The sequence below is a fragment of the Urocampus carinirostris genome, chromosome 2, assembly GCF_059441175.1.
Source record: "Urocampus carinirostris isolate Australia breed hairy pipefish chromosome 2, RoL_Ucar_1.0, whole genome shotgun sequence".
In the NCBI taxonomy this organism is placed as follows: Eukaryota; Metazoa; Chordata; class Actinopteri; order Syngnathiformes; family Syngnathidae; genus Urocampus; species Urocampus carinirostris.
Window position 1 is genome coordinate 50,146,808 of NC_142350.1, and position 23,558 is coordinate 50,170,365.

General features: G+C 40.9%; 1 protein-coding gene and 1 pseudogene across 2 annotated transcripts; both read left to right on the plus strand.

The window, feature by feature from the left end:
* The first annotated feature begins 237 nt into the window (after positions 1–237).
* Positions 238–21,989, plus strand: tmc4 (transmembrane channel-like 4). Of its 2 annotated transcripts, none has more exons than XM_088328020.1 (17): positions 238–362; positions 3,055–3,148; positions 3,218–3,437; positions 5,137–5,288; positions 6,170–6,319; positions 6,380–6,465; positions 8,754–8,899; positions 8,967–9,114; positions 10,599–10,757; positions 10,819–10,976; positions 11,079–11,202; positions 13,059–13,156; positions 17,129–17,312; positions 19,658–19,788; positions 19,855–20,010; positions 21,627–21,705; positions 21,798–21,989. In XM_088328020.1, the coding sequence occupies exons 2-17, from the start codon at positions 3,103–3,105 to the stop codon at positions 21,879–21,881; spliced, it is 2,121 nt and encodes a 706-aa protein (XP_088184146.1). In that variant the 5' UTR covers positions 238–362; positions 3,055–3,102; the 3' UTR covers positions 21,882–21,989. The 2 variants fall into 2 exon arrangements, with proteins under 2 accessions (XP_088184146.1, XP_088184145.1); XM_088328019.1 differs by having other exon boundaries at positions 273–362; positions 3,088–3,148.
* LOC148372303 (U2 spliceosomal RNA) lies at positions 18,616–18,734 on the plus strand (annotated as a pseudogene).
* Positions 21,990–23,558: the final 1,569 nt, after the last annotated feature.

Here is a 23,558-nt window from a genome sequence, read left to right on the forward strand (position 1 = left end):
CATGGGGAGGACATACAAACTCCGCACAGTAGGTCCGGTAGCTGGATTTGAACCCACACAGTAGGTTCCCAAGGCCTTAGAACTGTGCCGCACACGCGCTAACCACTGCGCCGCCGCCGTGCTGCCCGGGTGTGAAAATAAAAAAGCCAAAACAGGATTGGCCAATAAAGACAATCATGTAATTGTTGGGATCAGGTGCGCCCTCTTCCACACTAGGGCAGCTAATAGGTTTGTAATTGGGACAGGGTTGTCCAACCACCTGATACCTGTCTCCAAATACCGCCAGCCATCATAGTAACACTTTGGACAGAGCCCATGGTCGGGCCATTCTTCATTTTTCATCACCAAAGTTCACCATCCAGGTAACCACATCATTGTTTTTCAGTTTCTTCCTTGTTTTTAAGGTTTGTCTTTTGTTTTCTGGTTCATTGTTGCTATTGACTATTTGTTATTTAGTGGCCTATTTTGTGATTAAATACCACAGTTTTTAAACGCCTTCCCGGTGTTTGGGTCCACCACAAATCCTAACATAATCACCTGACAATGAAAGGATCCAGCGGGAAGAAACCCCCCATCTCCGGCTGCAAGGAGAGTCCCCGGCCGCTTCGGTTCCTTAACTCTGCTACGTTGGCTCCCCGCACCGGCTGCGAGGAGAATTCCCAGGAGCTTCAACTTCCTGCCTCTGCTGTGAGAAGTCCCAGGCCGCTTTGACACCCTGCCCAAAGGGCAAGAAAAGTCCCCGGGCCGCTTCGGCTCCCTGCCTCAGATGCAAGGCCAGTCCCCGGCCGCTTCGGTTTGCTGCACTGACCGTGAGGCAAGTCGCTGGCCGCTCCGGTTACCTGCCCCGGCTGCGAGAAGAGAACCCCACTGCAAGGAAAGTCCCGGACCGATTCACCACCTGCCCCGGCTGCAAGGACGGCCCTGGCCACTGTGACTCCCGTCCCTGGTTGGGAGAAGAGCCCCTGGCTGCTCTGAATCCCTGTTCCAACAACTACCTTTAGCAGTCCTGTTGCTGAGGCCTTCATATTTTTTTTTCATTTAAGCCGTCTGTTATCTGGCCTATGAAGGGGGGGCTATGTTGGACTCTGGTGTGCCATCTTTTACAGACCTGTACCTTAGTACCCCACGCCTTCATAAGGACATTTTGGACAGAGCCTGTGGTCAGGTCATCATTCATTTTTACCACCCTTTACCTTTTCCAGTCTTGTCCTTGTTTCTTAGGAATGGTTTTTGTTTTCTGGTTTGGAGAGTTTAGTTGTTTGTTCACCATTGTTTTGTTACTTTGGTATTTATCACAAAGTAATCAACATTGCATTACTTCCTGTGTTTGAGTCCAACACAAATCACAACAATAATAGTCAAAACAATGAACTGGCATGCTATGAAATCTCCTTAGCATTTTTCCAACATTAAAAACAGAATAAGCTTATCAGTGGCCAAATGTAATTAACTTTAGTTACAAAAAGAAGGCACGAGGTTGGTTTGTTTTTAGAAGTAACGGACGACAAAACTGAATAAAAATTAGTATCTAAAGAATGCTAAATTTATTCTATTCTGTGGTTTATTTGTCGGTGGATTTACCATTTTCTTCAAAACACCTTCCCTCCCAGCCAGCATTTTTGAACTGGAAACCACAAACTCAGCCTAGCTCATTTTCGTTAGTTCCTGCTTTCTAGTGTTTCTATAAAAGCCACAAAACGGTAAGAACCTTGTGATATGATTTTAGGCGCTGGCCCATCTTACCAGCGTCTTTTGATGATAGTCCCAGATGAAAAATAAGTCGAAACCTCTTCTTTCTAATCTAATTCTATTTCTAAATGGAGTCTCTGTTTCTGTTTGTGTTTGACACAATGAAAGTTAGTCTGTGTAAAGCTTTTATAGCAGTGTAAACTCATTTTTCCCCTCGAAAAAACTTAAACTATAGCGTTTGGTAACTAAACCCATGGTAAGGAAAGTGATTACACTATTGAGTTAAAATTCCTGAAGTTCAATATTTTGTGTGTCCAATTTGATTTTGTAGAGCCACTTACAGAACCTGGTCATAGATTTCACCAGAGACTCATAAATTGCCACTGGAATGCTCTTCTACTCCTCTATAACAACATGACTGAGCTGGGGGATATTCAAAATCTTGTGCTTCTCCACTTTCCGCTTGAGGATGCCCCAAAGATTTTCTATTGGATTTAGATCTGGAGACCTGCTTGGGACCAGTCCACTTCCATTACCCTTAGCCCTTTAGAAAAGTCTTGGTCATCTTAGAGGTTCTTTCAGGGTCATTGTCTTGCTGGAACACTGCCCTGGGACCCAGTTTCTGGAGAGAGGGGATCATTCTCTGCTCCAGTATTTCACAGTACATGCTTGAGTTCATGTTTTCCTAAAAAAAAAAATGCAACTCCCCAACTCCAGTTGCACTCATGCAGCCCCAAACCATGACATTCCCCAAAACCATGACTTGAGGGGGAACAACAAAGATGTTTGTACTCTCACCTGGTTGCTGCCACACATGCTTCAAACCATCTGAGCTAAATAAATTAATCTTGGTCTCATCAGACCGCAGGACATCTTTCCAGTAAGCCATGGCCTTTGTCGACATACTTCTTTTGTGTTAAAGCAATGTTTCTTCTGCGATGTTCTATTAAACATTCTAATGAGATATCTGCAGAAATGAGAGAGGCGTACTCACTTTGTCAATGAAGTGGACAGTTTACCTTTTCTATTTTCAGGCCAAATTTTGTTAATTACACCTAAACCCATGATACATATAACCTTGCTACTATTAGCTGTTCTCCTTAATTGGTCTTCTTGAAAGTGTATTTTTATTGCTTTTGAACAAGAAGTATGTTGTTTTTTGATGCCTTATTTTGTTTCTACAGCTGTACTTAGCAATTCCTGTGTTTTGCTTCAGTGTAAGTTATCTAAAGCATTGTGCTGTTTAGTTGTGGGTTGTAATGGGTTAAGGCACAATACAAGGAAGTGAGTTTACCTGCAAAGAGACTAAAGTCCAACAGAAGAAGGTTGGGAAAAACTAGTAAATACGCCACTTCCTCCAAACAGGTTCCCTTTTGTTTTGCTTTGAAATATTTACAGCATAACGAATGAGGAATGGAACCACAGAACCCTGTATCAAATGTCTACAAATACGCTGAAGGTATGTCATTATTTCCTCAAATCGAATTCTCTTTATCTTCTGTATGATAAAGTCTCCATTATCTTGCAGATGGAGATTACTTGAACTCCAACAGTCAAGAGATACTGAGACGCCGTTCATCGCGAGGGTCCGATCGTTTTTACTCTCAGTTTGATCGGAATGTGGCGACCACATTAGATGACGATTATGATGATGATGATGATGATGTGGATGGCTCCTCGGAATCGGGTCAGGAGCCTCGGGAGCTCCGCACCATTCCTTTGCCTATGGCGCTGAAAAGGGCTGTGAGGTCTGAAAAAAACTTTTTCATATACATTTTTTCATGTAAGTTTAATATCAGGCCGATAGGTATCGAATTGATAATTTCGAAAATACGACAGTTATCATACAAATTAGGGAAAAGAAGACCCAATAACTAATCACTTGAAGCCAGGCTTCCATAGTCAATCAGCCGATAGTACTTGTTAGATACAATCTTAGCATTTATAATATTCTTTAGAATATACTGTTATTCGGCTCTACTTCACACTTCATACTTAATGGCCTCAGTGCATTTGAGGTTGAATAATGTTCCGCAATCCACTAAATCTGATTGAATTTTTCTGCAAGCTGGGGTCAACAGAATGCATTTTGTCAGGCTCTTTATGCTGTTCTGTCCACAAAGGCGAACTGCACTCCAATGGCTGTGATCTTTTACTCCAGATAACGTATTGCTGGCCAGCAGGGGCCTGCAGAGTGCACTTTTGTCAGGTCAGGCGGCTCCTTTTTTGCTATTTTTTAATTTCTGCCCTAAATGAACCGCATTCAGGCGGCCGTGATCCATTATCCCTGATCACATATGACTGCGAGCAGGGACCAGCAGAGTGCACTTTTCTGTGGTCTATCAGCTCCGTTTTTTCCATTACTAATTTTTCTCCTTAAAATAAACTGCACTTGTACGGCTGCAATCCATTGTCCGCGATTGCATATTGCTGTTAACGGGCAACAGCAGCGCTCACATTGTCAGCCCTGGCGGCTCTTTTTTTCGTATATGGACGGCATTTCTATTGCACTTTATCCAGTCGCTAAAGACCTGCCAGAGCGCTTTACAATATACATCACTCATACAAATTCACACACTGTTAGCAGAGTCAGCCATGCTACCTACTTATCGGGGCATTAGGGGTTCTTTAGGGCACTGACGTTTAACTCTTGGTCCCAAGATGAGCGCTCTACCTCCTGAGCTACTGCCATGATTGTATTTCTGCGCAGAATTAACTGCACTCGTGCAGCCTCAATTCATTATCCCCAATCACATATTGCTGCCAGTGGGGACCTGCAGAAGGCACTTTCGGCAGAGGCGCACCTACAATGAAATGCACGGTTGTGGCCACAATACATTATCCCCTGTTTACTATTACTATTTATTCATTCATTTTTCACACTGTATACAACTCAATGTAGGATGGGATGGAATTTAAATATAAGCCTACTAGAACATCTGACTTGTTTATTTTCACCTTCCTCTTCAAAAATTTGATCAATTAAGTGTAATCCACTGTCATTGTTAAGATAAAAGTTACTTGGTATTTTCCTTAACGTTATTAATCATTTTTGTACTTTCACTATTTATCAATTGAACGATTTATTGCTTTTTTGTGTTGAGATGCTTTCTGTGGTTTACTTCTTCAGAGTTATTGATATGATTCTATTATTTTCTGTTTTATTTTGAAGCCTCTATTGTTAATATCACTTAACAAAAATAAGTAATGAAATCTAATTCGCCAACGATACCCTTTGAAATGAAATCTTGGATATGTCTATCCGTCAATGGCATTGTAGGTGCATTCTAATTTATGGTAAATTTAAAAGAGGTTGCATTTCCTTTTATCGGGATTCAACAACAACAAAGAATCATATGAGCCGTACAAAATAAGAGGGGAAGCCCAAAATGTCTGTCATGGTATTTATTATAACAATTTAAGTTGTGCATTGTTTTCCGTCTCCAGGCAGGTGCAAGAAATGCAAGTGGCGGTCTCCTCCTCCAGGCTGTCGTCGTGGAAACGAAAAAAGCACAAAACTCTCAAGAGCATCCAAAAGAACACCAGAGATTTTCGAAACCTCTTCATGCTTTGGAGAAAATCTTTGCAAAAAATTGGAGGTCTGTTGCATCGACTTGGTCGAGTTTGTTTGGATTCGGTCTCCAAGAATTTTGTCATGTTTCATCTCAAAAATGAAAAAAAACAAAATACAAACAGTAGACCCCCGGAATATGACATGAATCTGTTCTGAGGTGGGGATTGCAAATGGAAAGTGCTGTATCGTGGGGTGTGAGGTAATTAGCTAAAGTGTTCTGAACCGCCGGTACTCCAGAAAAAGACATTAGAAATACAAAATAGTTCATAGTAATACTACTTATGTTTAATTTATGTGTATATGATTAAATAACATAAATATGTAAAGCGAAAATGACTTTTACCTTTGGTGTGACTTGACTTTGAGTGGTACAGCGGAGTAGCAGGTGGATGCAAAGGGGGGATGGGAACATTAAAAATGAAACCCACTTGTGACGATTGTCATGCTCTGGTTAGTTGAGACCATACAAGTCTGCCTTTTTCTTATTCTTCAACCTTTTTTTCCATGGTTATTATGTTTTTGCATCTAGCTTTAGCATCATCACAAAGGCTTGTACCCAGAGCGAAAAAATCCAGTATTGTATCACTGACTTTCTTAGTTTTTACAAAGCACATGAGATTCTAAAGTGATACTTTTTTTGATACTTGTGACAATATCAAAGTGATATTTTCATGATGCTGTAACGCAAAACAGTAGAAATGTATCTCAAGAGATGTAAATGTTATAAACACGATCACCGCAGAGTTTGAATTTTAGGGAAAATTGGTGTGTGACATTACAGTGGGAGAAATGGCATAAAGAGAGGCCAAAAGAAACCTATTCCACACTGCAAAGTGAAAACATGATAAGGCGGAGTCGCCGTATCCCGAAGGTCTACTGTATCTTAAAGTTTCTTCTTCCCTTTAGGGAAATTTGGCGGCGGCGTCCAGTCCTATTTCCTGCTCCTACGGTTTCTGGTCCTTCTCAATTTCGTGTCTTTTTTACTCATCGCCGGGCTGGTCTTCGTCCCCAGTATCGTCTTCAGGTCTGCCGACAGCGATCCCTTGAACAACACGGGTCAGCAGGCCTCCCGGCAATATCATGTCTGCATCTTTTGGTAAAACGTTTCGTTTTCAGGTCCCGAAGAATGCATCGAATACGATCCCAACCCTGAAGCCTCGGTCCCGTTCTATACTTACATCCTGGACTTCCTTTCAGGAACGGTAAGAAATGATGCTAAGGTTCTGGCCTAAAGATGTATTACTTGTTGACGAATAAAATGTGAAAAAACACATTTTTCAAGATGTTTAAAGATGACTATTTGGGGGACTAAATTTGGACCTGAGCAACAAGAGTATGAGTTTGGATGTTAAAAGGGGACTGTATGAGAGTTTGATTGTGCCGACTGTGTTGTATGGTGCAGAGACTCGGAGCCTGCACGCAGATTCGAGAAGGAAATGAAATGTTTTTGAGATGAAGTGTTTGAAGAGTATGTTAGGAGTGACAAGATTGGATGGATTAAGAAATGAAATTGTGAGAGACAGAACTGGAGTAGTCGTGGAACTGAGCAAGCGTGTTGATAAGAGAGTACTCGGTTGGTTTGGACACATGGAGAGGATGGATGAGGAGTGAATGTTGAAGAGGATCTATAGAGCAGAAGTAAATCTTAGGAGACCAAGAGGAAGGCCGCGATTGACGTGGATGGATGGTGTTATGAGTGCACTGCAGGAAAGAGGTCTAAGTATAATGGAGGCTCAAGCTCTTGTTGGTGATAGGAATGAGTGGAGAGGTGTTGTAAAAGGATAGTGGGATGTGTGGACGCGTTTCTAAGGGATGGGCAGGGCACCTGTATGATGCAGCAGGGGTAAACCAGTGAAAGCTGTCGGGCCCTGCTGTTGAACAGAAGAGTGTGTTGTGTCACCCTGACCCGAGTGACATGGCCGCTTTCTGGTGTCCCGTTTCATCTGGAGGGACGAAAACATGACCAACTTGGGTGCCGAGGTGCTTAACTCGGGCATTTGGGGGTTTTTTGGTGTGTTTTTTTGCTACTTTTCCCCTTTTTTTTAAAAAAGATTTTCTCTGTGTTCGTGTAAACGTTTGTCTTGCTGTCAGTCACCCCTCTCGAGGGATATGACCAGGGTAGATAGATAGAAAGAAATTTGGACCACCTTTGCACAACAATGACTATTTTTGGGTTACCTTTTGTGTAGTTTATTTTTCTATCACAGCTTATTAATGTTTACATCTATGATAATTCCACTTGATTAAAATAAGTGATATATTTTTTAGTGAGCCCATGTATAACATTTTGTGTTGGAGCACTAATATTTCAAAGGGACGTATTCCCACATAACTAATAATATTGTGATGTATTTTTTGCAATATCTATATTGCTAGTGTTATGGGCCTCATAGCAATATCTTGTCCTGATAGTTATTAATGTCAGACAATGCAAGTATTGATCGACAAGCATCATGGATCGACGTTGCTGGGCATTCTACTTGAGCGGGGTTGTTTGGGCCATAGTTTCTTGGAAAAGGTCCAGGGAGCCACTAGGGATTGCCAAAAAGCCGCTCCAGAGCTGGTATTAATTGGGAGTGACTTGACAAGGAACCTAGCTAAAGACACTCCCAGAGGCCTGATGTACTACTGTGCAATTTTTTACGAAAATTGGTTCAGCCGTTTTGGAGCTTATATGTCACACACACACACAGGCATTCATTCTTTAGTATTAAATTAATTTCAAGTCAAGTGTAAAAAAAATATGCAGAAAGTGCATAAGCTATAGTATCTCTGACATTCTGGTCGGTTGGTTGGATCCCTTAAGGGTTGTAGGGGCCCCATTTTCTGTCGTGTGTCTTGGGCAAGTATAGCCTGATGGCACCCATCCCTCTCCAGGCCAACATAAGTTTCCCCCCAAACTCGAACCGGGGACCTTTCGCGTGCTAGGCGAATGTGATAATGGATATGTTTGCCAGAGCTATGTAATGTATTTGTGACTGTAAACAAAAATAAAGACGCACACAAAAAAAGTAGTAGGATTTATTTTGTGTTTATAAATAAAGCATGCAGTTAAAAACAAGTTATCATAACTGGTGTGGGTGTCCAGAAAGATTGATGGAGATTGGATCCGGCTGCTTAGAGTGGTCGGCGGTCGCGCACAGCAGTACCGAATATGGCTGCCACAGTGCTTTAAAGACCCCACAAAAGCGGATGTTTATCAATTTTTATTGTTTTTTTTATTGGAGGTGCCTTGACACAGAACCTAGCTAAAGACACTCGCAGATGCCTAAAGTACAACTGTGTAGATTTTGATGAAAATTGTTTGGGCCGTCTCAGAGCCTATAAGTTACATACAAATACACACACAGATCAGGGTGATAAAAATTTAGATTAGATTCGTATCGGTTGGGAAAATGAGTTATAATAGTTTCATGATATGTTTTAAAGACGCCCCCCCTCTATGAATCTGTGGGCGACCCAAAGCAAGATATTGATTGCTTTCTTTTAGGGTTTCATGGAGTACTCCTACTTGTTTTACGGCTACTACACCAACACGCTGGTGGGTGACAAAAACTTCTCCTACAACATCCCACTGGCCTACCTCTTCACTGCTGTCTTTTACTTGGCCTTTTGCCTCATCTGCATCTTGGCCCGGTGAGTTCACCAACTTTTGGTGCTTTTTGTTTACAAAAAGAAAACAAATAAAACTCGATCGATTCAGTATGGGGAGCGCTGCTCGGGTCGCCGTGGCGACGGGAGGCAGCGCAACAGGCGACTACAGCATGATGGTGTTCACGGGCTGGGATTACGGTTGCCTCGGAGACCGAGCCACCAAACTGAAACAGAGGAGCATCCACTACCAGCTGCAGGTCAGATGTTGAAGTACAGGAGACCCTGGGATACGGCGAACCCTCCTTACGATGTTTTCACTTTACGGTTGTTTCTTTTTTCAGCCCCTCACTAACGCATTTTTGTCCCACTATACGCTATCAACAAAGAATTTGTGAGCCCAAAAGTTTATAAAATTCTACATTTGGGGTGTTATGAGGAGTTATGTCCCGGTTGGCTTTTGGTCAACGTCACATAAAATGCTAGTTCCAAGGCTTGCAGTGATCCTAAAGGAAGAAGAAACACATGATAACCATGGAAACAAAGCCTGCAACTACTAAGAAATATGAAGAAGGCATGCGAGTCGCTACCCTTGCCAAGTTGCATGGCCATCAGATATTAGTTGCCGTCATAAAATGCTGGTCTGCTATTGGTTCGCATCATGGAAATGCTGATATGCTATTGGCTGAATTACTTCCCACAAATTCTTTCTTTAGTTTAGAATCTCTTGTGCCTCGTAAAAACTTTTCGACGCCTTTTATCTCGAGGGTCCGATCTTTATTGTATTTTGTACTGTGTTTTTCTTATGGGACCCAAAGCTTGCCGTAATGCTAAAAAGAAGATGCAAAAACATGATAACCATGGAAATGCGGCTTGCCATTATCAAGACATGTGAAGAGTGCTGACAAATCACTACCTTGGCTAAATTGCCTGGCCGTAACTAATCGACGATGGGGTCTGTTATTAAAAAAGAAGAGGCAATTAACCCTCGTGTTATCCTCATTTTTAGGACCATCTTTGTACTTTTTTATACAGCTTACATAGAAATGTGAATATAAACATTTCCTTTTTTTCTACTGTTAAGACCAATCTAAGAAAAGTCCCAATATTTAAAGTTATATAAATTATAATTTTTGAATTTTTTTCTGGCATTTTAACAACATAATGGCGGGTCATTTCGACCCAGGCACCACAGGAGGGCAAAATCCTCCCCCCTGCATCCACCTGCTACGCCACTGTACCAGCTCAAGTCATGTCACACCAAAGGCAAAAAAAATGTAATCTGTCTTTCGCATTAACATTTACTTATATGTTGTGTCATCATATACTCATATACCAGCTCAGTAGCCTAGATGGTAGGGCGCCCGCTTTGAGACTGGGAGGTCACTGGTTCGCGCCTCGGCAGAGTCATACCTAAGACTTATAACATTGGTAAAATGGCGGCGCCCTCTGTTGGCTGCGGCTGCATCGGCTCGCTACAACGGGTCAGGTGTATCGACATTTCGTTCTGTGTACATTGTTACAAAGAATGACAATACAAAGGAAATTATTATTATTATTATAATACACATAAGTACTGCTTACTACACACTATTTTGTTATTTTAATGTTTTTATCTCGGGAAGTTCAGAGTTTTTCTTCCCCCCACTATACGGCACTTTGTGATCACCACCTCAGAACGTATCCTGGGGGTCTGCTGTAAACAACAAAAAACAAGATTGAGGCTGCCAAATATGTGTTTTAGGTGGACATGGAGGAGCAACTTATGAAGAAGAAGGTCTCTGCTCGGACTACGTGTCACACAATATTCCTATACTCCCTTCGAGTCTTTCTGGGTTTTGTGGCTTTAGGCCTCATCGGTGCAGCCTGCTACGGCATTTTTGTGGCGACTGTTTTCAGCCAGGTAGGCGATCTCACTCGGTGGCAGAAAACAGGAACGGAGAATTATTTTTGACTCTTTGCAGGAGAGGACGAGCGAGGAGGGGATTCTGGGTTTGGTTTTCGAGTATCTACCTTCAATGGCCATCACCGCCGGCAACTTCCTGGTGCCGTTCCTGTGCGACCAGATCGCCCTCGTCGAGCGTTATCCTATGAGCACCACCGTCATCGTGGCGCTTTTAAGGTTTGCATTTGTGAAGAATAAATTGCTAACTCCTTTTGTTGGGAATAAAAAATGCACTCTTCTCTTCACTTCTTCTCTTGATGGTGTTTCCTTCTGGTTCAGGGCAGTGTTCTTGCGCTTGGTGAGTTTGGGAGTGGTGCTCTTCACTTTGTGGGGACAGATCACATGCCAAGGCCAAGACACTAAGAAGTGCACTTTGTGCCAGTACAACCACCTGGAGTACCCAGTAAGCACACAAAATGTCATATTTTTGCGTCCTCTTGGTCCACCAAAAATATTTCAAAGAAAATCTACGACCAGTCAGATAAGACAATTTCGGTTTTTTTTTTTCTTATGTGGAAAACAAAAGAAAATATCTTTATGAAAATGATAATTAAATCTGAATTTGGGGGCGGGGGTTCAATTACATTTTCCACTTAAGTGACCTGCAAAAAAGAATTTAAAACATCTTGTTGGCAGAAAGATTTGCTTATCTTACGGACACCACCCTGAATATAAGCCATAGTTTTTGCCAAGTGTCATAGTTTTTGGTATGTGTTAGCCACACTGGGACAGTCTAAGTGATGTATAATAAGGAGAAGTGCATTTAGTGTTTTACTAAAAAAAAACACGCACACACACAAAAAAATCTTAAAATTGTCTTATCATGCAGAAGACAAATCATTTTGTTCGGATTTTTATTCTAAAAAATAAAAATTGTGTTAGAATTCATTTTCTGTAATGTTTTCATGTGAAAAACACACTATCCTTAAAAAACCACATCATCCTTAAAAAATCCATTGGCAGAAACATTACGATACATTTTGTTGCTTTACGAGGAAAAAAATACATGAAATATTTGAAAACTGTTTAATGTAGCAGATAAAAGATATATATTTTTTAAAAATGTAAACAATGTTCTCTAGCTGATTTTTCCTTTTTATATGAAACACAAACAATTTTCAGGATTATATAAAAAAAAAAATACAGGGAAAAAACGTATTTCTTCTTCCAATGATGTTAAAATTAATTTTCTGCAGCGTTCTTACGTGGAATCAAATTTACATTGGTAGAAGATGTTTAAACTTGTTTCTTCAATGAAATATAAAAACATCACCATTGATATAAAATAAATTATCTTATGCAGCATGTGGTAGATTATTGTGCTAATGTGAAAAATGCACTTTTTGAAATTATATATATATATATATGTATATAGTTGCTTTTTTCAATATAAGTATACAGTACATTTTATTATTTAACTTGATAAACAAGTTCAAATGTCTGGTAAATTTGAAAGAATACAATGAAAGGGGGGGGGGGCGCATTTTGTCCTCAATAAGTTTAAAATAAAATAAAAATGTTTCTATCAAATGTGTATTAACAATGCCCAACTGAGTTTAAAGAGCCTTTATTTATTTTTTTCACAACGCCTATCTGCTTTTGTTTTAATTTTATCATCAGTTTTCCTGCCACGGACTACATTATCCTAGAGGGTGGGGGAGTGGAGTGCCATGCGGGGGGTGGGGTGGGGGTCGTCGATTGATTTCAAGCGCGTCGCCGCGTTTTTCTTTTATTTCAGGATGAAAATGTCAAAGAAGGAGTGTTTCAAATATAGTCCAGATGCCCACTCAAAACCCCAAAAGATGAAAAAGGAAGCGTTCATCAGAGCGCATCTAAGATGGACCCATACGTGCACGTGCCACAGAAGCAACTTGACAGAGGCAGCAATAATGATTTCAGCAGAATATTTTGTACTTACGGACACCACCTTGAATATAAGCAATAGTTTTGGCCTAAAGTTTAATTTATTTTGGTCTGTGTTAGAGGTGCATAACAAGTAGCGGTGCATCTCCAGTAAAGTGTTTTTTTTTTTCCCTCAAAATTATTTTTTTTAACCTACTTGGATAGATTTCGGTAATATTTATGAATTGATATAGTGTATGTTTTTCCGCCTAATATTTTCTGAACAAATTTAATTTTCATTGGATTTCTTCTGGAACCTTATTTTAGATTTTCATGTTTGCAGTGCATGTTTTCACTGTGTAAATATTTCAAAAAATATTCCCACCTTTGTTTTGTCAATTCTTTTGTTCCTGTCAGTGCTGGGAAACACGAGTGGGGCAAGAGATGTACAAGTTGACGCTTTTCGACCTCTTGGTCACCGTCGCTGTGCTCGGATTGGTCGAATTTCCACGCAGGTGAGCTGGAATAGATAGATTTCCGATGATGTCACTCATTAGCCAGAGTTCCATTGTCCGCCATCTTGTGTGTCACGAAAGTGAATCATCCAGTGGATTCAATAAAACAAAGCAATAGCCTTAAGCGACTTTGCTATGGTTCACACATGCTTGGTATGGGGATGTACAAACCGCATGAATACGGGCCAGACAAAGAGGAAGTTTGATGACCTCCCAATGGTTATCAGCCACCAAGGAGAGAAGACTGGGGGATTATGACGCGAGAGAAAAAATGTTTGGCTTGCAAAAATCAACAGGGAGGGCGTCCATCCAGACCCACATAAACTACATTACAAAGTGTGCTCGGACCAATTTAGCAATGTGGCTTAGTCTTTTGTTGTTCATTTTCCTCTTGCAGAGGTTTTTGAGTTTTTGTTGTCCCTCATGCAGGTTTTAGATCAGGGGAGGGTGGAAAAATAGTCTGTGGTCTGTGCATCCCTTTGAGACTCTTTGTGATTAAGGGCTATATGGATAAACATGACTTAACTTGTTGAATTTTGAAACTACTTTCACCTTTGAAAAAATCGCCTGGTGTTCCATCCATCCATCCATTGTCTTCCGCTTATCCGAGGTCGGGTCGCGGGGGCAGCAGCGTTAAAAGGGAAGCCCAGACGTCCCTAACCCCAGCCACCTCCTTCAGCTCATCCGACGGGACCCCGAGGCGTTCCCAAGCCAGCCGAGAGACATAGTCTCCTGGGTCGCCCCCGGGGCCTCCTGCCGGTGGGACATGCCATGAACACCTCCCGAGGGAGGCGTTCAGGAGGCATCCTTATTAGATGCCCGAGCCACCTCAACTGGCTCCTCTCAACGCGGAGGAGCAGTGGCTCTACACCGAGTCCCTCCCGGATGACTGAGCTTCTCACCTTATCTCTAAGGGAGAACCCAGCCACCCTGCGGAGGAAACTCATTTCGGCCACTTGTATCCGGGATCGAGTTCTTTCGGTCATGACCCAAAGTTCATGACTATAGGTGAGGGTAGGAACGTAGATCGACCGGTAGATCGAGAGCTTTGCCTTTCGGCTCAGCTCCCTCTTCACCACGACGGACCGGTACAGGGTCCGAATGACGGCAGACGCTGCACCGACCCGTCTGTCGATCTCCCGTTTCGCCGGGTGTTGTGCCGAAAGATGCACCAGCGTGAAATGTCCCACCCCTAACGCAGATGTCACTAAAACGACTTTGTATCTCATTTTTGGGGGAATCTAATGGAGCAATTAAGCATGTTGCATTTGCACCTTGTTTTGGCCCTTTTCACGTGACTTCGCATTGCATTGCCGGGAGATATGAGTGCCATGTCGGATGGCAAAAGCACCCTAGCGGACAGCAGATCAATGAACAGAAGAGTTGAAACAAACATCAACCACGACAGAAAAATATAACCACAACTTTTTATGGTGGTGATTTTTTGCTGTGCGTTGGGCTGTGTAGTTCGCACAAGGTTCTGAGCCCAATTTGGAATGAAGACAAAAGACTGCGATTCTATCTATCTACCATGGTCATATCCCTTGAGAGGGTTGACCGACAGCAAGAAAAACGCACACAAAAACAAAGAAAATAGAATAAAAAGGATCAAAAAACCACACACAAAAATTTTTTTAGGGACCATGGCCAACCCAAATGCCCAAACAAGTTAAGCACCTCGGCATCCAAATTGGTCATGCTTTCATCCCGCCAGATTAAACGGGACACAAGGAAGCGGCCATGTCACTCGGGTCAGGGTGACACAACACTTCTGTTCAACAGCTGGGCCCGACAGCTTTCACTGGTTTACCCCTGCCGTATCATAAAGGTGCCCTGTCCATCCCTTAGAACACGTCTAAACAACCCAATATCCTTTTACAACACCTCTCCACTCATTCCTATTACCAACAAGAGCTCGAGCTTCCACTAGATTTAGACGTCTTTCCTGCAGTGCATTCATAACACCATCAGTCCACGTCAATCGCGGCCTCTTGGTCTCCTTTCATTGACTTCTGCTCTGTGGATCCTCTCCGTGTGTCCAAACCAACCGAGTACTCTCTTATCCACTTGCTTGCTCAGTTCCACTACCACTCCAGTTCTGTCTCTCACAATTTAATTTCTCATTCTATCCAATCTTGTCACTCCTAACATACTCCTCAAACACTTCATCTCAAAACATTTCATTTCTTTCTCAAATCTGCATTCAGGCTCCGAGTCTCTGCACCATACAACACAGTCAGCACAATCACACTTTTATACAGTCCTCTCTTAATATCCATACTCATACTTTAAAGAAGACGGCTTAAATCAATCTGGCAGTCAAAGTTCTCCCAGATTTGCAACGAGCATTTTTTATAAGGTCTATTTTATGTTTTTTCAGTCATTTTATTCTAAGTACGTACTAGTCATGGCAAAGACTCGCAATGTCCATTATGTCACAAAAATGAGTACACCCCTAATATTTCTGCAGAGATTTTATCCTAACGTTTAATAGAACGAGATTGAAGAAAAGTCGATTGGACACGATGAAAAGAAGTCTGTGTGAAGCTTACAAAGCAGAGTAAATGTATTTAAAAATCAAAATATAGCCAACTGTCATGAACCGGAACAGGAGGAGGACCCAAATGCGTAACATTTCTCACACAAGCTTTATTTCACGGGAATGGGGCAGTCATACACATCAACACAAACGCCAGTGATTCGGCGATCGCTGGGCAGAAGGAGAGAGACAGAAGTCTGGCGTGGAACAACAGGAAGCCAGAGACCAACGAGATCGATACCAGTTACATAAGTCGATACCGGACAAAACGGGACTGACAGGATTGATAACAGAGATAGGAGACTGGAGACAGAGATCAGACAGAACGAGATAGACTGGAATGATACCAGACACTGGAGACCAATATCAAAACAGGACAAAAGAGACGTGATTGTGTTAGGGTTAATATTTTCGTAATAGGTTAAACTGGAGTGATCAGTAAGAGAGGCAAATGTAGTTTTAGAATTTATTCACTGCAGTGGGCAGACGGATTCAAAAAGTCTCACCGTCTCACAAGTTTCCCGCGTTGCAACCAGGTTTTGTTCAAAAACGTGCGCATGCGCAGAAAGTATCAATGACGTCACACATACGTCTACGGTTCAAAGTTCGCACATGCGCAGTAATAACCAACGACGTCATATATATCTTTCGGTTCAAAAGTAGAAAACGAGTTGTAATATAAGTCAAGCTCATCAGGATTATTTGTAACATAGAAGACAGAGAAATACACAATTAACTAAATATGATTAGCTTTGACAGATTGATACCGGACAGGATACACAAACAGGATACCAGACAGAGTCAAAACACACGTCTTGCGGTGCAGAGGTTCGTTGACAGACTGACAAAGAGTGAGTGAGAGCACTGAGCTTAAATAGAAGGGAAGCCAATCAGTCAACGAGCCGCAGCTGGCACCAGACCGGCAGGGCCAATTGGCCGCCATGGGCAACCTTGACACCAACTGCAACTGAAAATGTCTATATTTCAGGTAAATTGCGTATTTTAAAAAAAAAAAATCTTTGTTTTTTAATTTTTTTGCGTGCCCTCGCGTGCCACTGCTGGCACTTGGTATACAAGGTGCAAATGATCTGTGCTTTACGATTCTATTACATTCCCCAATATATTATTAACATCAGTATGATTTGCGCGAGGGGCGGCATTTCACGTGGGGGGGTGCATTTTTCGATACATCATCGGCACACACATAACCAAACTAGAACCTGTAAGAGGTAGGCCGACAGGTAAGATTCTACACATTACCCTGTGTTGTTGGAGGCAATCTAGTCTTCTGCGCATAAGAGGAGCGATTATTTTATGTGTTTTTTTTATTGAGAGGCATGGGATAAAAATCAGTTCACGTTCGTGGCTCTCGGAAAACCCATCTATAAACGAAAAATGTTTTCCCGTTCATGAGTTTGGATTTGGTTTGCTAGGATACTTGTGGACAGCTGCTCCAACAGGTTGGTTCAGTGGTTCGGCAGACAGGAGTTTGTGGTTTCCGCCAACGTTCTGGGTCTGGTCTACGGGCAGACTGTGGTCTGGATCGGGACTCTCTTCTGTCCCCTGCTACCTGTCATCAACACGCTCAAGTTTGTCATCCTCTTCTACTGCAAAAAGGTAGACATTACTATGTAAATAAATACCTACAAAAATAGCCATAGAATGGAGGACCGATCCTGCTGTATGTGAAAAAATAACTGTGTAAATAGATGAATACCAACAAATATATGCCATTCAAATACATAAACACATTATAAAATCACAAAATAACTAAATACATTATATTCGGTAAATGTAATGTATTCATTTATCTATGCATTTCTTCATTTATTTGTTTTGGTATTTTGTCGTGTAGTTTGTCATTTATTTTGTTGTGTGTTTTGTCATTTGTCATTTTATTATTTAAATCAGGAGGCAGCCCAGTGAATAAAATACAAGACAAGTTACATGAAAAAACAAATGACAAATTTCACGACAAAATACACAACAAAATACATGGAAAAAATGACTAAATACACATCAAAATACACATGAAAAGACATGACAAAATAAATGAGAAAATAAACAATAATGTCATGAACCAGATGTTCTCACACAAGCCTTTTATTTTACGGGAAATGGGGAGTCATGCACGTTAGGCAGCGGTCTGGCGTGGGAAGACAGGAAGCCAGAGACCGACGAGATCGATTCCAATTGCCCGAGGAGATATCGGACAGATGGGGTCGATACCGGACAGGACGGGAAGATGGGATCGATAATGAAACAGGATATCGAAATAAAACAGGACAAACTAGATGGGAACGAAAACTGGAGAGTATAATAAACAGGACAAAAATAGACTGGAACAAAACTGGAAACCTATATTAAACAGGACAACATAAACAGGAACAATGCTGGACAGGAAATAACTACAGGAAAACAGGAACGAGTCAGAACCCACGTCTTGCTTGACTGAAATATAAGAGCACTGAGCTTAAATAGACGGAAATCCAATCTGTCAATGAGCTGCAGCTGGCACCACACGGGCGGGGCCAATTGGGCGCCATGACAACCGTGACAAATAAAGTACACAACAATATAAACAACAAAATACGCAACAGTAAACTACAACATTTACGACAAAATACACAATATAACATTTGTCAAAATACACCACAAAATAACTAATAAAATATATGACAAAACACAAGGAAAAATACACGACTTAAATTGAAGTCTTACAGGATCCCTGCGGACACTGCTGACCAAAGAAAAAGAGAGTTGTGTTAAAAGCAGTAAAGCCAAAAGATTGGACCGATGCACTCAACAATAATGCTTGGGTTTGCATCACTAACTTCACATCAGCTAAAAGAAGTTAAACTTTTGTGAGTGTTGCTATCAGCATGTGACGGTCAGGACCTTGGTTAGGTCTTGGCTTCCTTTAACTGCGTAGCGTATTATGATTTGATTTTTGCAATCCGGAGATGGAATAAGAGCTTGCTCTGTCCACTCCACGCATCTGCCCGGTATTGCAGTACTTCCGGGAGCGGTGCATTCGCAATGATCGCAGCAAGGCTTTGAGGCTAGGACCTTAGCTCGGCCTTGGCTAAGTGTCCCGGCACCTTGGCTTTGTAGCATATTATGAACTGACCGATAACGGATAATCGATAAGTAATAAAGAAAATAGAACAATACCCCTTAAAAAAATCCCCCCCCCCCCTATTACATGTTATATCGGTGAAATGTCTTTTTATTCTGTTAGCTTCAGCTAGCTATCAGCGTGCAGCCTAAATACCAACGGTAAACACTGCGGGGGTCGAAAATAAAAACAGGCACGCTTTGCAAAGAATTTTTGGGCATACAATCCAAATAATTCATTGGATATATTTAATTATTCATGCATTTATTGTTTTATTACTTTTAGGAGAAGCATCTCTTGATGCCATTCAGGCTACACGCTAACAGTTAGCTGAAGCTAAGGAAATAACAAGATACTTTGCCGATATAATAAGTAATGTATACTCGATAGCTACAATAATAAACATTTAATTTCTCTTACCTGATATGAAGTGTGCCCAGCAAACCCGAGCATGATGAGTGCCTCGGTCCAATCTTTTGACTTCATACAATTTACGATCACTAACGTTCTTTTCTCTGATTTTGACACACAAACACACAACATGACAACAATTAGCAGCAACGACAGCTTTCTTTTCCTCTGTATTCTGACCAGCGCAAGTCTTGTTTTGTCTCCAGCTTCGACTGTGACGTCATACTTAGGCTATGAAAGGTTCTATGCAATCTGCAAAACCAAACTTCACCCTTTAACGTTGTCCTCTACTACAACAACAATGCAGACATAGGGTGCACCGCACTATAATTGCGGATGTTAAAGAAAATCCAATACTCTACTTTTGTATGAGCTTTACAATTGTGGAAATATTTTAAGTATTGTTTAGAAGATTTAAACGCTATCCCTTTAGGTTACGCTTTTCTACAACTGCCGCCCCGCACTGAAGACGTTCCGGTCCACTACCTCCACTTTTGTCTTCCTGGTGGTGTTGTGGTTCGGGTGGGGCATGGCCACATTGGTGATGACCTACAGCGTGGCTAAGTGAGTTTTATTATTTTTGTTGATTCATGAAAAACTGGTTTCAAGATCTGGTTTTGGGATTTATAGGATCCATCCATCTATGGGTTGCGGGCCCTTCCGCCCCTTCCCCTACATGTGGGCCATCGTCCCAAAGTCTTTCGACCGTCTCTCAGACATCACGCAGCAGTTTCTCTTCTTCGTTGGATCCCAGGCCTTCTCTATTCCTCTGTTTGCCTTGTCTTGGTCAGTTCTTTCATTTGTTTTTTTGTTGCTGCTAAGTGTTATTGTACTTCTTTTAATCCACTGTTGTTACAATGCACTATTATTTTTCATTCACAAACATTGCACTATCATTAGAATTTAGGCCAGTCTCCTACCACTACTTTGTAAATATTTTTTTCTGCCTTTTATCCCGTAAAGTCTTTATTACATGTTTACCCTAGACTTCCATGTCTAATCTTGTTGCATACATTGTTTCACAACGTTGATATCAATGACAATAAAGATGTTCAATTCAATTCAGTAGACCTCTATCCTCGATCTAGATACTGTTGATCTCGATAGATCTAGCTATAGATAGATAGCTAGATCTAGATCTAGAAGATAGATGGATATATCCCAGGGATACACCATTGATGCTTTCTGAGGTGAGGATTGTAAGGTGAAAAATTGTCATATTGCAGGGATAGAAACCAATGGCGATTAGTTGATGCGTTGCATTTTTTTTTTGTATTTTTCCAATTTTCTATTCAGGAGCTCAATTTATTTTGATCCATGGTAATTTTTCAGAGCATTAATGTGCCCTTGCTTTTTTTGTGAAAAAATAAGAAACAGAGAAAACAAGATAGATATAAATAGAAAAAAAGGAGGAAAAAAGGGCAAAAAAGCTATTTCGCATGCCAAGGTAAACCCGATACCCTGGTAAAACATTAAAATACATATGTACGTTTAAAACAATAGTAACAAAAATAGTATATAGTGAGTACTTCTTACATGTAATATACGTTTATATGCTTAAATAACTCCATAGATAAATATACAAGTAAGGTAAATACGATGGGACCTCGGTTATCGCGGTTAATGGGGACCAAAACCACCCGCGATAAGTGAAAATCTGTGAAGTAGCGGCTCACCTTAAAAAAAAAAGAAAAAAATGTAACCATTAAAGACCGCGAAGCTCTGAAGCCACGAATGTCGAACCGCAAAGTAGCGAGGTCCCACTGTACTATTTTTTTATTTACGTTTAGTGTGACATAACTTTAGCTGGTACAGTGGAGTTAGTGGGAGGATGCAGAGAGGAGGAGACAGCAGATTAAAAATGAATCTGATTTTAAAACTTCCACTTGCGAGGATAGTCATGCTCTTAAAGGATTTCTTTGCTTGAATTGCCTCCTTACTTTTGATAATAGTCCTGCTTGTTGATTAGTTACGGCTTTATTCCATAGTGAGTTTAACAATTCATGTGCATTCGTTGTATGTATTTATTACCACAGGCTTTATTTCAATGGTTATCATGTTTTTGCTTCTTCCTTTAGCATCACTGAAAGCCTTGGCACCCGTTAATAAAAATACAGTACAATTGAGTTTTGCTTCTCCCTTTAGCACGTCAAGTTTTAATTTTGTAAGTTTTTAGCTCAAAAATATTGTATTCCACATTGTACATAGAAACATTGTGAGTTAGGGATGCTACAATCTGGGGGTCTATTGTACAGTTAAATGATCACACATAGAACCAACATACGTTTTTGAGGGGTGAGCTTAATTTGAGAATGTTTGTTTATTTTAAACAATATAATTTAATCTAACATTATTTTAAGTTTGTGTACATTAAAAACCGTATTTCCCCCTCTCCGCAACAGCATAGTGATGTGTTATTTCATCGCCTTGACTGCGGTTTATGGCAAGAGTGTTTCTTTGCTCAGAGCTCAACTCAAACAGGTAAAATGTTGTCAAAATGCATTTTTTAATTTTTAATTTAATTTCTATTTTTTTACCTCAAATTGTGGTCCTGCAATTCTTTTTTTGCACAGGAGGGACGTGACAAACAGTTCCTGGTCAAACAGATTGAGATTCTGAGTCGGCAACTTCACATACCTACGAGAGACTTTGCATGATGAACCAACTTGTCATTGTCAATTCATTAATTGTGGATACGTTTATTTATAAATGTTTTTCCCCTTCATTTGTGTGTCAGTAAATTAAACTTATGAATGAGATCATGATCCTGAGATGATAATTGGAACAAACTTAAATAAATATGAATAATCAATATTACTGCTTTAATTTTTTATCGTTTGAAAAAAGAAGAAAGTAGATTTTTTTTATCATTTGTTCATTGTTTTGCTTAGCTGTCTTCCAATAGACTGTTGTCAATTAGGCGAGACACACGCCTGCGAGACAACACTCAGAGAAGCGCAAGAGAAAAACAAGCTTCAGGTTGAAATATGTCAACTTGATGTTGCCAAAGCCAGGTGCCTCTCACAAAGACACTGTACTTGTATTTATCTCTCTTTTTCTCTGTGTCTCTCTCTCTCTATGTGTCTCTCTCTCTCTGTGTCTGTGTCTCTCTCTCTGTGTCTGTCTGTCTCTCTCTTTCTCTGTCTCTCTCTCTGTCTGTCTCTCTCTCTCTGTCTCTCTCTGTGTGTCTCTCTCTCTCTGTCTCTGTCTCTCTCTCTCTGTCTGTCTCTCTCTCTCTGTCTCTCTCTCTCTCTCTCTCTCTTTGTGTGTGTCTCTCTCTCTCTCTCTCTTTGTGTGTCTCTCTCTCTCTCTCTCTCTTTGTGTGTCTCTCTCTCTCTCTCTGTGTCTCTCTGTGTCTCTCTCTGTCTGTCTGTTCCACACCTTTTCTCCCACTCTGTCTCTTTCACTCTCTGTGTTTCTCTTTTTCTCTTCCTTTGTTGCTCTTTGTCTCTCTGTCTCTCTCTCTGTCTGTCTGTTCCACACATTTTCTCCCACTCTGTCTCTGTCTCTTTCACTCTCTGTGTCTTTTTAACTCATTTTGCTCTAACTTCATTTTTTTCCTTTTCTCTTTTCGCTTTCTCTCTTCCTACCCTTCACGCTTTCTTTTCTCTTTTCCCTCCTTCTGTCTTTCTATTTCTCTTTGGATTTCTTTCTTCCTCTCCCTTTCTTTCCCCCTCTCTAAAGACTTATTTTTTTAATCTCTTTTGTTTCTCACGCTCTCTCCCTCTCTCTCTTTCTTTATCTCACCCTCTCTCTTCTTTTCCCTCCCTCTTTCTCTTATTTCTTTATCTCTTTTTCTTTCTCTTTAATCTACTAGTTCGGCCCCCGACAGAATGTTTGTTCTATCGTGTGGCCCCCGAGTTAAAATGAGTTTGACACCCCTGTTCTAATATATTCGAACTAAAGCACAGCCCACCATCTAGCGGTCATACAGTGTAAATGCAACAAAGTAAAATGTTTACTTCCTGTGCTATCTTCCGGTGGCTAGCTAGCAAGGCAGTTCCTTCTAGGTGAGCTAATTCCATCTGATTTTCTTTCTTGCTCATTTTCTTACTCTATTGTTTTGAAAATGTACCTTTTGTGTCCGGGGATTTCTTAGCAATCTGTAAATGTCCATCTTAATGCTAATGCTAATTTGTTGCTCGTTTGTTTTAGCGATGAAAGCAACCGGAGTGTAAATATGAATTGTCTTTGGACTGGAGTGCATGGTTAGAGGAGTCAACTAAGAGCTTATTAGCTCTCACAAATTATTAGTAAGGGACTAAAATACGCTCGTCCGTGTTATTAATAGGACAAAGCCATTCCATTGTACTGGATTAGGACCTTCTACATTG

Excerpts from the sequence above, each read along its gene's own strand:
- tmc4 (XM_088328020.1), top strand. The coding sequence starts at position 3,103 with ATGGAACCACAGAACCCTGTATCAAATGTCTACAAATACGCTGAAG. Across the intron at positions 10,758-10,818 it reads TGGCGACTGTTTTCAGCCAG|GAGAGGACGAGCGAGGAGGG; the intron begins GTAGGCGATCTC and ends GACTCTTTGCAG. Across the intron at positions 10,977-11,078 it reads GTCATCGTGGCGCTTTTAAG|GGCAGTGTTCTTGCGCTTGG; the intron begins GTTTGCATTTGT and ends CTTCTGGTTCAG.